This window comes from Argiope bruennichi, chromosome X2, assembly GCF_947563725.1.
Source record: "Argiope bruennichi chromosome X2, qqArgBrue1.1, whole genome shotgun sequence".
NCBI classification, from domain to species: domain Eukaryota; kingdom Metazoa; phylum Arthropoda; class Arachnida; order Araneae; family Araneidae; genus Argiope; species Argiope bruennichi.
The window spans coordinates 40746841-40765082 of record NC_079163.1 but is presented as its reverse complement, the minus strand read 5'-3'; the positions used below and the strand labels follow the sequence as shown (position 1 = coordinate 40765082).

Sequence of the window (18242 nt, the reverse complement as noted above, 5' to 3'; positions counted from 1 at the left end):
AATACATGAAAAATGAATAACCATTTGCAAGTTTCTCGTTCAGCCGCCAGAATGAAAGGTTTTGTAAGCAGGACGATTGCTTTTCCATGGCAGATGGCTAAAATGATTCTAACACTTTTGAATACATTTAATATTTAGTCAGAAACTACCAATAAAAACATAAGCAGTTTTTGTTTGGAAGTTTAACATTTGTATTCTAATTGATTTTTATCTCTATAACATTTTTTTTGTCCTCCGCCAATCACGAAAACCAACGGAATATAACTGCATCTGCAAGTTACAGATGCAATTATTTTTATGACATTTGCGTGGAAGTAATTATTGAATACTATCGTTTTACTAAAGTTTTTTTTTCTTGATGTTGTCGCTCTCAAATATTATTTTTGTGTTTGACAATGAATAGTATTAATATGAAAATGTTTTAATCAGTAATCAAAACGGCCATTTCTTCTTTTAATAGAAAATTTTCGCTCAGATTACAAATTACAAAAACGTATTAACATATAACTTTCATTAATTAATTGATGACTCTCAAGTATTCAATTTCAGTTTTTCAATCATATTTTTTTAAGAAATTTATTTAAATTACTTGAGTACTATTCAGAGCAATAAATAATTTGATCTCTCTTTATATTTCGCATATTTCATGTGAATTGGAACGCTGGCGCCGATTTTCTAAAAGGATTTCTTGTGATGATACAGATGTGTGATACAGAGAATATTCAATATAAAACTAAGAGGAAACTTCACTTATTCAAAGAATTATCGAAATTGTGCAGTTTTCTAGCATATGCATATTTGTTTTGGTAATCAGTCTTTTTCAATAATTAAATTTTTGCTTTTATCATACTGAATCGGAACGATGGTGCCAGCTTTCTAAAATAATTTCTTGTGAATACTACAGAAAATAATCAATATAAGACTAAGAAAAAACCTCACTCATACAAAGATTTATCGAAATTGTACAGCTTTATAGAACAAACATATATTTTTTTGGTAATAAATCTTTTTCTATAATTAAATTTTTGCTTTTATTATATTGCTGCCTTTTCATGATTTAGTTGCATAACCATATTCATATCGACCAGAAACAGTTTTGAACAGTATAGAATAACAAGGAACAGTTTGATGTAAAGTAAAAATTATCGTAAAGCGTAAATTCAAAAACTTTCTTAAATTGAAAATGATAATATATGTTTATAAAATGTTTATAGAAGAGAAATTTTTAGAAAGCGTTCGTTTCGGAATTCAAAAGAAAAAAAAATCTTTGCAAGTTCATTGACAGGAATTAAAAATAAGAAGGCAATGTTTTCTTTATTTTGGTTGGTTAACCGATTATTTTTTTAATACAAGATTTCCCTTAAAATATTTTGTTTAAACTGGAGTTTCCATTCATTTGAAAAGGCAAGGTATTGATTTCGTATTAAGAGGAAAATGATGTTGCCTTCATGATTTTCAAAAGCGCTAATGAACTGCTCGATGATTAAATGAATCACCATCCTACATTAAATAACAACATTTGTAAACAATAAGCAAAATTCAAGACTCCAGTCATCGGCTTTTGTGTTTGGCGCTTTATTAATGAAATGTCAAAGTAAGTGCCTGGAATAGCAGCCAGGCTGATACTTTAGCCCAAAACATTTATCTAATGCAGAAAGAAACATTTCGAAAGGAAAATGAGAAAACTTTATCAAATAGCTTACCATACATTTGCCGTTAATACATATATCGTAAGTTTCTGGCCCGCATGTTGTGCCATCAATCACGCGTTCTTTAAGTAAAAAATAAGCAGCTGTTCCAGCAGCCCTGCAGTATAACTTGCATCTGTCTTTGGGTTCAACTGTAAACATAACAAAAATAGAAAATCCAATAATTACTACATCTAACAAATTTAATAAATCATTATCCTCATGCTAGGATTATTTAAACAACAAATGAACGAAACATTTTTCTAATTCCCTTACAATAACTTCGCATTTTCTATTTTCATAAAGTTGTAGAATGCAATGAAGGTATTGGTTTCGAAACTTATGAGTAAATACATTACTGTTAAAAAAGGATGTTCAACAAAAGGTATTTAAACAGATCATACTTAAAAATGTCAAGTTAGATGACTACTGTTGCACTGCTGTTTTAACTTCTATACAAAGTTGAAATTTTTAGGATTTAAAAATAAGAAAGCATTTATATTGTTTGAGGATAATTAATGAAATACACTTATAGTGATCGGATTAAGGCTCTCTTGCGCTTAAAATATTCTGTTTGTGTACGTCATTATGAATTTGAATGTCATACGAATAACAAGGATAAAATTGTTTATATTTTAAAATAAAAAAATTTTTTTTTGGAATTTCCTGCACATATATTATATTTGATATTTCATACTACATTTCATATTTTATTTAATGCACAAAAAAAAAAAACTCAGAAACAATTTAACATAATATTATAATTATTTCAGAAACAATTTAAAACTCAGTTTTCACATTCCATGTGGTTTAAGGTTATAACTAAAAAATATATTTAATTTACAGTAGACGTTTGCTTATATTATTAATAAAATCTTGGAGAAGCTCAGCCGAAAGTTTCAAAATTTAAACTATAGCTTTCGAAGAATAAGAAATTCCAGCTCTATTTTATTTATTTTGATAATCCGCTAAAATCCGCTCTTTCTTTTTTTTCAATTTTGAATCTGATTTTGTATTTCCCTATTGCTTAAGATTAGATAACAAACAATCTAATAATTAAGATATATTAAGATTAGATAATAAACAGCTTCACTTACCTCCAGTGTAGTGAGGTACCCATTTGACATTTGCATCAACTCCGGGAAATCCAAAAGTTTTGCCATTGAAAGAACTGCACTGTTCTTCCCGGAAATCTCTTGAGCCCAATGGACAATCCTGAAAAAGAGAAATATGTTTTTCATTTAACAACTCAAACAACAGCACTGAGCACTAACATTAACAAGATTTATTTCACAGAGTCTCTATAACTTCAAATCAATTCGTTGCTTTAGAGTTTGTTCATATATTTTTACTCACAATTAAAAATTTGCTACTGTTATAAATTCATATAATCTAATTTAAAACAACCGAACCTTGCAATTTACAAATCAAAATAGGCATTTTGAAATATGTAATTCTTAAAGATAATTTTGAAATTTTATAAATTAAAATTAAAAACTAAATGCAGTCAGAAGCACGTTCTTAAACGACAGGTATGTCAGATTTCAAATTAAAAAATGTTTAGATGCAGTTTTTCGGTTAAGATTTTATGAAATGGGTCTGGATTAATTCGTTTTTTGGATACAGGATCTTTTTTTTTTACTTTAAGTATTTTGTCAATAAGAGAATTCACTACTCAATCACGAATTAATTCACGAAAGTTCCAAAGTATATCACATCAAATCAAATGCTTTGTTGGTTTTGCCAAACATTTTTCAGAGAGATAAAAGAGGAAAATACACAACGAAATTACTAATATCACAATCTAGTGAAAAAATATGATGAAACAAGAATTTCTCGCAGTCAATTAAAATATTTCGAAGTCACTTTATATACTAACATATAAATATACAAAAATTACCAACATATAAAAATTAACTTTTATTTGTTTTATGCTAGAACTGCAATAATTTTAACAGCCACTGAACCATGATACCTGGCCTTAAAACGTGACTTTTAACATCGCGTTTACAATATCTTTCAACTTACACTTGTTTTAAAAGTAAATACCTTTTTTTAATTTGAAGCTATAAAAATGTTAATATCATAGTAATTAGTAATAAGAGGATTTAAATTAAGCTGAAGCAAGAACAAGTACCTCCTACAAAGTCAGATATAAATTTCTCCCACGTAGGAAAATTTTCCAGTTCACATGTTAGGCTACATTGAAAAACGAAAAATTTTCCTACCTTTCCATTTCATCAAAAGGCAAAAGAAGATTTTATGACTAATCTTTTATATTAAATGCTCTTCTATAACGATTTTTAAAATATCAGTTACAATTTATATCAGTTAGAATTTTTTTTCTGTCTAGAAATGAGAGAAGTGACTACTGCTCTTCGCAAATCTTATTAGAAAAGAAGAGAACAATAAAGTTAAATGTTTGTAATTAGAAACATCTTAATAAAGAAGTTCGGAGAATATTAATTTTCAGAGTAATACAGACAAAAAAAAACTTAAGTAGACATACTTCAGTTTGGCATGACTTGTATCTTATTCGTTCTCCGACGCAATAACGTCCACCATTTGTTGGTCTGAAAATATATATTTGTATCAATTGAAAGTTTCAATACACTTACCTTTAACAAGAGCAAAAAGAACTAATTTATTAAGAAAATAAAAGTAAGGAATTTAATTATTAATATATTAATGCATGGTAAAGAAAAATAAGCAAATGAAATTTCTGAAACATCAAATAAAGCGAAAAATTTTACTATTTTGTTTATTTTTCCAATAATCTTCATTAATGTTTTTGAATATATGGTGATTATAAAGCAAGTTAAGCTTGCATTGCGTTCGAATCCATACGAGAACTATCTTTGTAATTAACTTCGCAATTTTGAAACGAGTTAATATTGTCCTATGATAATCAGAGTGGCGAAACTATAATAAATTGATTTCTGAATTAAGAAATTGATTCTTTTTTATCTCTCAAAAAGATGAAATATTATTTGAAATTTTTGGCACTAGTCGGCGGAAATCGCTATCTATTTTCTCCAGATGTTAAATTGAAATTCACCCACTATGATTTGCAGCAAGCAATATGACTAGGAAGATATCTGAGCAGCTATTCCCCTCCCAAATCTTCACCTCTCACAAACGGATATTGAAAAGAAAAATTCAACTGGAACACCGAGTTTATTACCTCACTGCTATTTTTCCATTTATCCCGAAGAGGAATTTTTCTTTTAATTGGTAAAATTACTTTTGAATTTTATAGATAAAGTCAGAGAACAACTAATTTATAGAATGCTAGGTATAATTCTGGATGAAAGTCAATATGTTAATTTCATCAATAACAAAAGAAAGGATAAAAATTTCCCGGAAACTTTATTCAGTACAGATAATCAACCCGATTTGTTCTAGAATTCGAAATCACAATATAATTTATAGAAAAGTTTTATTATTTTTGATGCACTAAAAATACGGCATTTGATTCTTACGGAAGACAACATATGATGTTGGTAATGAAATTTAGTAAAAAAATATCTTTGAAATTAAGTTATTGGGTAGAAAGAAAAAAAAATAATTCATATAATAATGCTGGTACACGATGCAAGGTATACAATTAATCCATATTAACTCATATGATGTCAACTGTATAAGCTCATTATTAAATGGAATGAATTAATTATGCTTTTACAGTTTTACTTTGATTTTTTAAAAATATTAACATAATAATGCTGATTTACTATACAAGGTTTACACTTAACCCATATTAACTCAAATGATGTCAACTATATAAACTAATTACTAAATGGAATGAATTAATTATGCTTTTACAACATTTGCTTTGATTTTTTAGTAACATTAACACAAATTGAAATAAAGAACAGTTTTCATACATTTGTCATTTCGAAAGGTTCCATTTGGAAATTATTTGTTCTAATATTCAATATTGTTATAATATTCAATTTAATCTAACAAATAACAGAAATTAATTCTATTCAAAAGATATTTTGAAAATTTGAATAATATCATTTATTGGTAGAATTGGAAGCTTACTCACCCTATTAACTAGGATGATAATGGAATTATAAAGAGCTTAGAAATCTTTCAAACAAATTTTTCCCCAAAATTAAACTATTCTAAATAGCATTTGTTATGAAATGCTTTTATTACCTTTTATTTTCTCGAATACATAGTATAGAGAAAATATAATATTCGTCAAAAAATTCGAACTCGAGATTTTGACGAATCTCCATATATTCAGACCTTCTGGAGTTCGAAAAACACATTTTTTTGAAAATTTCCGTCTGTCTTTCTGTGACAAAGATGACTGAAAAACGCTTTGAGTTAAATGGTTGAAATTTGATACACAGTCTACACAACAAATCTGCAGACTTCTTTAAAATTTGGAGTAAAATCTGTTTGAAGGAAGTCCGTCTGTCTTGCTGTTCGAATATAAATTAACACGATAATTACAGAGCAAAGAGAGTTAGATCGATAGAATTCGGTACACATATTTAACATCTATATTGTAGGCATCTATAGATAGATAGAATTCGGTACACATATTTAACATCTAGATTGTAGACATCTATAGATAGATAGAATTCGGTACACATATTTAACATCTATATTGTAGGCATCTACAGATAGATAGAATTCGGTACACATATTTAACATCTAGATTGTAGATATCTATAAATAGATAGAATTCGGTACACATATTTAACATTTAGATTGTAGACATCTATAGATAGATAGAATTCAGTACACATATTTAACATCTAGATTGTAGACATCTATAGATAGATAGAATTTGGTACACATATTTAACATCTAGATTGTAGACATCTATAGATAGATAGAATTCGGTACACATATTTAACATCTAGATTGTAGACATCTATAGATAGATAGAATTCGGTACACATATTTAACATCTAGATTGTAGACATCTATCAAATTTTGAGCCAAATCCAATAAGGAATTGGATGTCTGTTGGTTTGTACTTTCAGAAGCATGTAAACGCGATAATTCAAAAACGCAGTGACTTAAATATATCAAATTAGGTACGGAATTTTGTGACTACAAGTGCAGTTTTGGTCAAATTTCGGTTTAAATCGGTTGAGAAAAGCATAACTAAAACACATATTTGATTTTTGGTTACTATTCACCGCATGCCAGGGTTTAATCGCCAAATAACTCGCCAAAGATGACACAATAGGTATAACAAAAATGCTAAATCCAGGCCAAAAGTTAATAGTTCGTAATTATTCCAATGCCATATAAGGTGTTTTCAGGCATCGATAAGTTTATTAGAGAGTCTGAGAGAAAGGTTTAGGGAGAAATTCCCGCTGGTTTTGATAACCTCAGTATAAGAAAATAATATGACTGCTTTTCCCACAAGCTTATTTTGCTTTCTCTTCATTAATCGAAAGGTGATAATATTCACAATTCCGTTTTAAATCAATGGGAGAGTTCTTGCACCTGACATTTTCATATTTTTCAACCCGCTTTCTCATACACTTATTCAATACGGTGCGGTTTTAAATTCATCTTCATAATATTTGAAAATAATCGAAAATGAATTTAGTAATTCCTTTGTACACCGATTGAATCCAAAATATAATTAAATCTTGTTTAGTTCTGCAATTTTGATAACAAAGCCACATACCGAATTTCATTGATTTAGCTTGTTGAGAGTTAGAGCTTTTGTGTTTCCTATACACGGGTAGACGAATGAGCAAATAAATGGACAGTCTATCCTCAGACAGATTTAGTTCAGAATTAGACACAAATCTACAGTTTTGGCACATAGATCATATACAGGTGTGGCATTGCAGTTCTCCCAACTTTTACTAGTGTGTGTATGAATTTAATCGTTTATTTATTCGGTTATGTAAGAAATATCTAAAATTTCTTAATTATCTAATCTTTCGATATTTTCATCTTCAGCCTAAAAGCATGGGGGAAAAGGTTATTCAACAAAATTCTCTCTATCCACTGTCAGAGAAGTTTTATTCCTCTTCCAGTATTGTTTATGCGCATCGAGCATGCGCATTTACAAAACTCCTCGTACAGTTTTTTTTTTTTTTTACTGATTGACTTGTTGAGAAGATTCATGGTTAAAGAACAGTACCTAGTATAACCGACTGGCCTATTAAGAAGAGTCATGGCTAAAACAGTACCTAATTATACCAATTAGCCTATTAAGAACAGTCATGGCTAAAGAACAGCACCTAGTTTTACGACTGGCCTATTAATAAGAGTCATAGCTAAAGAACAATACTTAGTTTTACCGATTGACTTATTAAGAAGAGTCATGATTAAAGAACAGTACCTAGTTTTGTTGAAAATTGTGCTTTGGACTTTTTTTTACTGTGCTTTCTACGAGATGAAGTTAGAAAATATATATAAAAATATGCGATGTAAAAAAATGAAGAGAAATTAATTATCAACAAAATTAATTTTAAAAATTGGGATTGATCAATTTTAATGTATTTTTTTTTCTATTCCAAACAATATTTTCGATCATGTTTAATCGAAAATTCTAAATGAAGGTGCTACAAAATTGGCCTATACTAATTGGCCTATTAAGAATAGTCATGGCTGAAGAACAGCACCTAGTTTTACCGATTGACCTATTAATAAGAGTCATAGCTAAAGAACAATACTTAGTTTTACCGATTGACTTATTAAGAAGCGTCATGGTAAGAACAGTACCTAGCTTTGTTGAAAATTGTGCTTTGGACTTTTTTTTACTGTGCAAAATCTTTTTACGAGATGCAGTTTGAAAATATATATAAAAATATACGATATAAAAAATGAAGAGAAATTAATTATCAACAAAATTAATTTAAAAAATTGGGATTGATAAATTTTAATGTATTTTTTTTTTCAATTCAAAACGATATTTTCAATCATTTTTAATCGAAAATTCTAAAACAAGGTGCTACAAAATTTCAATAATATCAATGTTATTCTGCACCATTCTATTTAAAAACACGAGGAATAAAAAAATTCTAACTAAAATATGGGTACCTTCAAGATACACAGCTTTTTGAAAAGTGTCGTATTCACATGAACTAATATCATATGTTGCGCATTTCACTCAGAATAAAATACAGGAGTTTTGAATAAATGCGATTTCTTAAAGAGCACCAGTAAGTGCATTCACATTGAAAAGCGTCATAGTACACATATAGATGGATACAATATCAGAAATTAATCAATTTTTTTTCTCAAATTCGAAACATACAAAGAGAAGTACAAGAATAGAAAAGACGTTCGATATTGAAATTTAATGGAATCTCTATTTTTGAAAGAATTCCCAATAAAAAAACTTTTGGGAAGCCTTACTATCTATTCCTTTGTGCAAGAACGTGATATTTCTGACCTGAACTAGATAAAGGAATGAAATTCGGTTCGAAAACATTCGGTATGAGGTTTCAGTTTCAAAATTGTTTATCTGTATCGAATTCTGGACGGAATCCATCAAAGTGAACTCTATTTTTCTGATTTCCGAATGCATCGTTCTTTGATTTGGGAAAAAGATTGTGATCTTTTCACTCGAAATAAAACCAGAAGGGAAGATTTCATTTTCAGAAATATTTATTTAAAATAGAATAAAAATAAAACAGAATTTATTTCTAATGATTTCATCTTTAAATTTTTAAATAACGCAATAATCCTTATAAACGAGACTAATGGACTTAGGGAATTAATTGAGAAGATTTATTTTAAAATTAATTAAAAATTAGTAATTTCATAATAGTGTATTAAAGTATCAATGTAAGAATTTAATTTTTGAAATTAAATAATTACTAAATTATTCACAACTAATTAAAAAGGGTGGAATTTATAAAAGTTATGTGTAGAATTCATTGTTACGCAGTGCAGGGATCTTACGTTACAGAATTTCCACGATGATATACTACAAGCTGCAACTGATAATATACCATATATATTCAACTATTTGCTTGTTGCATTTTAGATTCCGTTTAGTTATATTAACTTCCCGTTTACAAGCAACACGAGAGCTATTTTGGGACGAGCCTCGGAAATTTGAACTCTGAACAGGTAATGAGGATAGCACCTGAGTTTGCGCCTCCCTCTTCAAACATCATTACTCTATTAATGGAAAATCGTTTGGTCCACGATGTCTGATTGAATGCGCACCAGGCCTATACGCACGACGGATCATCAGACCATCAGACAAAGGTCCGACCCTGGAGCTTTCCGCTACGAATTAGGCCACCATGACCTCTAACGCTTGTTTGAATTATTGCGTTCTAATACGCACGGGCATATAGGAAAAATTGACTTTTGACGGATGTAAAATTCCAGTTATTAAAATATGTGCCAAATCACGTCCTCATACGCACTGACAGATAAGAGAACTGACAGCATACTTCTTGACGGGTATAGTCCAAAATTTGATGTAGATCTAAATTCCAGTTATTAAGCTGTAAGCCAAATTTCATCTATATAGATTATTAGTATTTTTAATCATTGCATTCGCACATAAATCGACGAGCAAGCAATCAAGTTTATTTGAGACAAATTTTCTCTGCAAATGAATTCTATCCGACCAACTCGTTTTAATTTAAAGCTGCCGAACACATAACCGACATATTTTTAAAACAGAAATGTCTGAAATGGGGAGATTTATCAAACCATTGCAGTTCGATTTTCTATAATTACAAAATGTTTTCGCATGCTTAATATTTTTGAAAGTGAAAAAAAAAACCCTGCTATATAAAATTAAGAAATTAAATAGTTAAAACTTTTGTCAAACTACTTATCTTCGCGACACGAAAGAGAGAGTTTTAGGATTTTCTGTCTCTATTATAAATTATCTATAATCTTTCTTTTCTGTTTGGTATTTCTTTAAAAAGATAGATGATAGCGCTTTCAGATTTTATCTCCAGGGCAATGTAATCTTTCAAGATAAAATATTCATCTCCATTAAAAAATAATTCATGCTATACAAACATCCATTTTTAATAATAATGAGTTTTCCGAATTTTGTATACTTGGTTTATTTGCATTGGGTTTGCCAATAATTCAATAGCACCATGATCAATAGAAAGGAACTCCATGGAGTGATTTGTTATTCTATTATTTCTAGGAAAGTTTTGAGCTTTTTGTTTTGTTATAGCGGCAGCACATGAATTAGCTTTCAGCATAGATTTTATTAAATTTCCAAGGATGGATATTTTCAACATATTTCCTTTTTCGCACACCGCTGGCTTTATGTATTTTTTGATATTTATATAAAGCGATAAGCAATGGAATAGTCAAAATTTATTTTATTCGCAGAATTTATCTATTTTGCAGAAATGGGATACTTGAACCTTATTAATAGAGATAGATATTTTTCTGAGAAATGAAATAGAAATTTTATAATCAATGTGCATGTTTTTTTTTCAAAAGAAAACCTTTCCTTTTAGTCAAATTTTTCACTAGAATTTATGATACAATAATACACTATCGAAATGTAATTAACGCTTCACAGAAAAAAATGCTAATTAATATTTGTTAAGTATTCTAATTTTCTTGAGAAAAACTGTTGAGAGTTTATTACATTTATTGTTTGATTGATGTTTATGGCATGAAAGAGGGATTTACAGCGCTGCAAGAAATATCTATTAAATGTAAAAGTGAAAAGAAGGCACTCTACGCAATGTTTATTACAAAAAAAGGGAGTTATAAAAAGAAGCTTTCTATTTGAAAGAATAAAAAGAATTAAACAAGATTTTGATGCAATAAAATAATTTGAACTAACGAAATCAGCTCTAAATTATTTTTTTTTCTCCTTCGATAAATTACCTGGCAAAATTCAGTATTTGTTTGTGAATCTTATATCTAATTTGTGGTACTAGTCAGTTGAAGAATGGATTTCACATCAAATTGATCATTAAAACGACTTTTAGATCAGCACCCGTAGTTCAATATTTTATTTTCATAAAGTACCGCATTTATTATTGTACTAGCCGCCTTTGGCGATCAACCGGTTCGCCAATCTTAATGCTCGTTAAAATTTTCATAATTAAATATTTTATGTAATTCCTACTTTAATAGGTTCTTCGTCAAAATATTTTAAAACTTTAAATTTTGATAGTCATATAATTCACTCATAATATTATAAAGGCCTTCAGTCATAACGTAATATGTATCTCGCTAATTTTTTGTTAGCTCCCGTGGACTTTATGCTTTAAATTAAAGTGGAAAGGATTAATCTGCAATTAATATAATAACATTTTTTTACTAAAATAAAGCATTTTTTTATAATATGATTACTGAAAACAGAGTCACTGAGCATTTAAATCTTATGGGCACTAAAGAATATCTTTCTTATTTAATATCTCAAGAATTTGTCAAGAAAATTTTCTCAGATTCATCTTGAGCAGATCGATTAATTAACAAAGTTTAATTTTAAATGCATCAAACACTAAAAAAATAAACATAATCGTTTAAAATAATCGGTTGAAAACAGGTTAAAAAAACTGCTTAAAAAAACGATGTACTTAAAACTATAAGCATATACAAAAAATATATAACTAACATAAATACAATTTAATTACAAAAGCATACAACTAACCTAAAAATAATTTAAATCAAGTTCGCATCCGTTGAAAATAGTTGTTAACAATCAGAACACAATGCGCATGCGTGAATTTTCAACGCCAGTTATGGTAATGCAAATGCGTGAATTTTCTATTCTAGTTGGGGTAACGCTTTTCAGATAAGAAATTTTTAATTTCCTTTATTCAGTTTTATTTTTATTCAAAAGTACTTCAGAATGAATCTGAAAGATCGATTAATTAACAATGTTTAGTTTTAAATGTACCAAACATTAAGAAAATAAACAGAATCGTTTGAAATAAGCGGCCGAAAATTTGTTAAGCCTATCCTCTTTAGCGTGGGAAATAGACCTGAAGCCTTACTCATTTCGTGGAGGGGAAATGACGATTTTTTTTGGTGGGAAAGTTAGTTTTTAATTAATAATTAAAATTCTAATCAAAAATTCAAAAAAGGGGACCCAGGTGCACATTCCCGACCTCCGAGGCATACATGTACTAAATTTGGTATCTGTAGGTCAAACGGTCTGGCCTGTAGAGCGCCAACACACGCACACACACACACACACATTGCGCTTTATTATAAGTATAGATAAGGGTGTATTTTTTAAAAATCAAGCTTTGTGGAGGATGTTTTCACAAGTCACTGCAGTTTAATGACTAACTGGCAATCAATTTCGAAATTGAAAGATGTTAGGTTCAAAACTAAATTTCATTGAAGATTCTTCATGTATGAAGATCCTCATGTTATGTTGCACATGACAAAGCAGCCTACCTTGACAGAACACATCACTTCTATCTGTAACAATTATAATTGCTGAATTGTTAAAAAGGCTCGAGGCGAGCAAATCTATCTTAAGGGCGTAATATCAACGGGAAGAGGAAATGAATAAAATATTACAAAGAAATAAAAATACTATAAAAAATAACTCGACTAGAGTCAAAAGAAAGTAAGGATAAACTGTATGGAGGTTTACATTGTATGATAAAATACAGAAGGCAGATATCGAGGAATCATAAAACAATACATCCAATGTTCATCAGTATCAATTTTATTATGTGGAAACATTATTAAGATGGTATTAATATGCTAAACATCTCAAAGTATTGATATACGACTATGGGAATTGTTTTAAAATGTTTAAGAGCATAGTTATAAAAACAATAAATTAACAAATTTAATTGCAATGTTTGAAATATGGGAATGATGGTTTCGGCACAAATGCCATCCTTATCACCAGGGCAAAGTTTAAATTTTAATTGCAAATCCTAGTATCCCGAGTATAGGTTTAAAATGTGGTTCTCATCCAAAATAAATAAACCGTTTATCGCCATTCTGAAACAAGCAAGAAATTTCCCTCAGTATTTTGTATAAGATTATAATGCATGCCACCTGAAAAGCGTCTTTAGGAATCTGTACCTTAATTAAGACTCTTGAGACACTTTTGATTATAATGCGTTTCTAGCACTCTTCACGTGATTAATGATGGAAGACCATTTATTTTGGCACTGGATGTCTACCTACTCTTAATTATATAGACTGAATGATTATGAACTCGGCTCATTAAGTGACAATTGAAAAGCATACAAAATTAGTTTTCATGGTCTAAATGTAAATGGAATATAACATAAATTTATTGCTGAATCATTAACTTCAGACATCTACCTCCGCGAAAACTGCAAAAGCGACTTTTTAAAAAACTAGACTTTATACAATGCCATTTCTACCTCAGATCACTTTAAATAAAACTCTTCAGCAAAAACTGGACATTCTAAGTATTATGATACAATATTGTGCACATGCATTTATTATTAAATCTTATTTAATTAAATATTTCCCATAACTATAATCACATGTCCATCTAAAATTTTCTATACATATTGTAATACGTATTCATTTTAGTTTAAGATATGCAAGTATTTATCTAGTTCTCAATAGCCAAGCATATAGTTTCATTATTGTTTTTTAAATTTATTTAATTAGCTCTTGAAATCATTTGAATTGTAGCGGATACAATTATAAAAGAGCAATTATATCAATTGTGTTTTGACGAAAAATATCGAAAAACAATTTACCTGGGGTTGTCACATTCTCGTATAGATCGAGCAACTCCCCCTCCGCATGTTCTGGAGCATTGGCCATAGTTTTGCCATTCTCCCCATTCGCCATCTTGCGCAGGAGTATCATATACAGGGTCGAGGACACATTCACCACGCAAGCAAGACTAAAAAAAGAAGAAAAAAAAAACCTCTTTTATCAAAAGCCTGTATGGTGACAACAAAGCCAAATTGCCTTTAAAATAACCAGGATTAATAAATCAGCATTATTAAAATTGATAAAAAAATCCTTCTAATACAACGTTCTATATAGTATTATCTTAACAAATAGAAGAGTGTGAACTATTTATGCTAGTAATCAAATTTTAATGCCTTGAAGTTATACTTTTTCATGCCTTACCTTATCTGGTCCGCATCTTGTACCATCAGCCCATGGCATGTGTTGAGTTCTACAGCCGCCTAAAGTAAAATCTTCCATCGTGCACCACAATCGCTTGCAAACAGGCATAAAAGGACAAATTCTGGAGCCCTTTCCAAAAACAAGTTCGCACTGGTAATCCATATCATAAAGCTCTCCGGCGGACTTATCGGCATGTTCGTAACTGCTTAGCAAATCTTTTTTCGACTTACTCAAAAGACAGTGCCCGTAACCAGCGCTGAAAAGATAAATATAATTCTTTTTATAGAAATGCAAAATATAAGAGATAATTTGAATACAACCAAAGGCCTCTTTAAATCAATAATATAACTATTATGTGTTGGAAAGGTGCACACATTAAAGGCTTTATACCTGTGATGGATGCACCAGAAGGATAATAGACTTTGATAATGGATAAAGGCTTCGGATTTAGGTCTTAGGTTTATTTAATTTTTAGGCTAAAGGTTTGGAAAATGTAATGCTTAAAAAATATATTAAAAAAAAGAAAATCAATTTTTTTTTTAGACCAAACTCGTAATTAGGAATTTTTTGCAAGGAAAGTAAGATATGAAATCATATTTTACATACGAAAGGATTACATTTTAAAATTGTACCTGTGTTAGAAAGTTATAAATGTTAAAAGAAATTTTAAAGAATTCTTATATTCATTTTATGACACAAAAGCATCAATGGAAAAAAAATGCAGTTGTATTTGATTTTACGTTTTCAGTTTAAAGTACAATCATTTAACGTTTCTTATGCCATTTTTCTTGAGTGTTTCCACATATACTATTTGTGACACACATTTTATACTAAATTTTTTTCGTAAGGCTTTTAGTTGAGAAGTCTAATGAGGATTCTTTTGTATTTTACATACTATTCTTGAACACAAAGTCCTTTTTTTCAAATTAACTTTTTAAAAATATTTTCTTTTTCAGAAAAAAATGAAGTAAGTAGAATAGTTTAACCTATTATTGTTATTTTCAGGAATAAATATTTTTTAAACATATGGCTTTCTGATTATATAATAGGTAATCATAAACGACTATCTTGAAGGGACATGGAAATATCTGAATGACCGCTCGGCTGCGGCAGCAATGGCTGGAATTAAGGTTGAGTTCTATGAGCAATTTCCAACCATGGTAAAACCCTTCCCGTAGGAGGAATGTCCCGTCATGGTAGGGGGTAGCCGATCCCACACCATTTGTGTGCCAATCAGGGTGGAGAAAACCAACCACAATACCAGAAATTTCTGATCCAAATAGCAGAGATGCGCCTAATGAGATTGATATAAAAGGCGAGAAAAAGCATCGGAAATAAATTTTTTTTTCAACAACTCTTTTAGTACGCACATTCAGCTGTGCTTTAATCAATCTATCTTTAATACAAATGTATTTAAAGGATTGCTTTTTGTATAGCACAAATTCAAAATAATTGAGAAAATAATTTGAATATTTTAGCTATGGTTTTTGAATCGATTCTGCAAAATATCTTGAGATAACAAAAGAACATCATGGAATCAAATTCTTTTAAAAGAAGAAAATCAATAAAAAATTAAAATAAATCCTTTTGTTTAGAATTTAATTCAAACAAATATGTTTTTATCAATTTTATAAACCAATATGCTGATAAGCAATTTTATTTTGAAGAAAAATATTTTAATTTTTTAGATTAATATTTTGTCTTATGATTATACATGTATTATTATGAAGCAGAAAAAACGAAAGAAAAAAACTAATAATAATAATAATTTCCTAACTCAAAACTATTGTGAAATAATACTGACACTGAAAAAATGCCATTGTCTAATATTCCAAATCAACTCGAGAGGTTTTAAAATGCAGATATTCAAGGAATACCTGTCTGGTGTACACGAATCAGAGATCTTCTCATGGATAAGCTCAGTTTCTACCATTGGAATTCATATGAAAGTAACAAATAACGCAAATTTTAAAATTTAAGGAATACTAATAAAATTATTACCAACTGACTATAGAGCTAATTTTTTAAAATTATTTTCATCGAGCACTGGAAAGGAGAAGGTCTTAAAATAGATATTGTTTAAAATATCTCTAAATACAAACATTCAAAAAGAAGAAACACAATAGTTCATTTTCAGCTTTGAGAATAGGTTTAGTAATACTGATGTTTTCGACAATTTCATGAAGGAGGTGTTATGATATAAGTCCCTAAATGATAAATAGTTCGCAGCAAGAAATTCAGAAAAAAAATGTCATTTTCACAATTTATTTTATGCTCCAGATTAATTTCATTGGATTAGATTTTGATGTTTAAGAAAAGTACACTTTAACATGAGAATTTATTACTCTTTCATTCCATTATATGAAGGTAGTTTGACATTTATCCTGAAAGACTGACAGTTAAAAGAGCCAATGAATCAAACTAAATTTAAGACTTAAGTGACGAAGTATAAACAAAGAAGGTTTCAAAAGCTTTGTTTTAAAACCTCATGATGATTTATTAAAGTTTCAAATTTTTTTAATGATCACTTACTCTAGAAATGTTGTGATGAAATGTCTACTGCACTCAGACCAAGTCCATGGGTAACTGTTGTAATCCAGCATTCTGGCCATGACGTGCAATCTTTGGCCATGTTTGTGGAACCGATTGCACTTGGAATCATCATCGTGAGGGATTCCTAATCTATTATGGGTGAAGATAAGACGAAATTTAGCTAGAATTAGGATTGATAGGAAAGAAAATTCAAATTAATTAATTCAGTACTTACATGTGACCTATTTCATGAGCTATGGTGAAAGCTGCGCTCAACCCATTATCTTCTACGACAGCGCAGCTACTTTCTCTATCGCAAGCCATTCCAGACTGAGCCAAACCTGAGTAAAAAGATTTCCGTGCAAATTTTAAGTTTATTTGCTATGAAATATCTGTAAGCTGTACGATCAAACCTCTATTAATAAAATTAAATCCCTCCAGAAAGGAACTAAAAAAAGGCAGGGCAAAAAGGCAAGCTATTTAATTTATAGAAATGATATGAAAGATCATTAATACATCAGGTTATTTTTTTTTAAAATTTTTATTTTATTGTGACGTGGGCGTTGTCTTCAAAATCAAGTTATATCGATGACATGCACAGACAAATTATAAACGTAACACAGACTCAAATAAAAGGGGGGGGGGGTCAAATTATCTATAAAAAATCAAACAAACACTGGGTCAAAAATATCAGTTTCACGGCAGCTGCATAGAAAAGGGTTGAAGATACAACTCGAATTTGACGAAGAAATTAATTATTATTTGAAAAAATTCCCTTCTATCAGTCTTCTTGGTGAGTGACTCTGTGATGTAATATAGCATATTAATTTAGCAGACATCTCTCTACGGATATACGACCATCTAGGCCACCATCAGTATCGAACGCTAGCTTAATCAAAATATAGATCCAACTTCAATTAAAGGAACACAAACTTTGATAATACGAGATGGATTCACGGGCGATCGAAGTCAAGCCTAACTCGATGCTTAAAC

At 29.6% G+C, this 18242-nt stretch overlaps 1 protein-coding gene across 2 annotated transcripts in view; it reads right to left on the bottom strand.

Annotated features, from left to right (window-relative positions):
• Positions 1 to 18242, bottom strand: part of LOC129960214 (A disintegrin and metalloproteinase with thrombospondin motifs 9-like) — a 344112-nt gene that overhangs the window by 43225 nt on the left and 282645 nt on the right. For both annotated transcript variants that reach the window (XM_056073454.1, XM_056073455.1), the window contains 7 exons: positions 17485 to 17590; positions 17250 to 17399; positions 14718 to 14973; positions 14336 to 14484; positions 4198 to 4261; positions 2786 to 2903; positions 1704 to 1840 (listed from right to left, as the gene is read on the bottom strand). In XM_056073454.1, coding sequence (XP_055929429.1) covers positions 1704 to 1840; positions 2786 to 2903; positions 4198 to 4261; positions 14336 to 14484; positions 14718 to 14973; positions 17250 to 17399; positions 17485 to 17590 — 980 coding nt within the window. The remainder of the gene's footprint in view (positions 1 to 1703; positions 1841 to 2785; positions 2904 to 4197; positions 4262 to 14335; positions 14485 to 14717; positions 14974 to 17249; positions 17400 to 17484; positions 17591 to 18242) is intronic.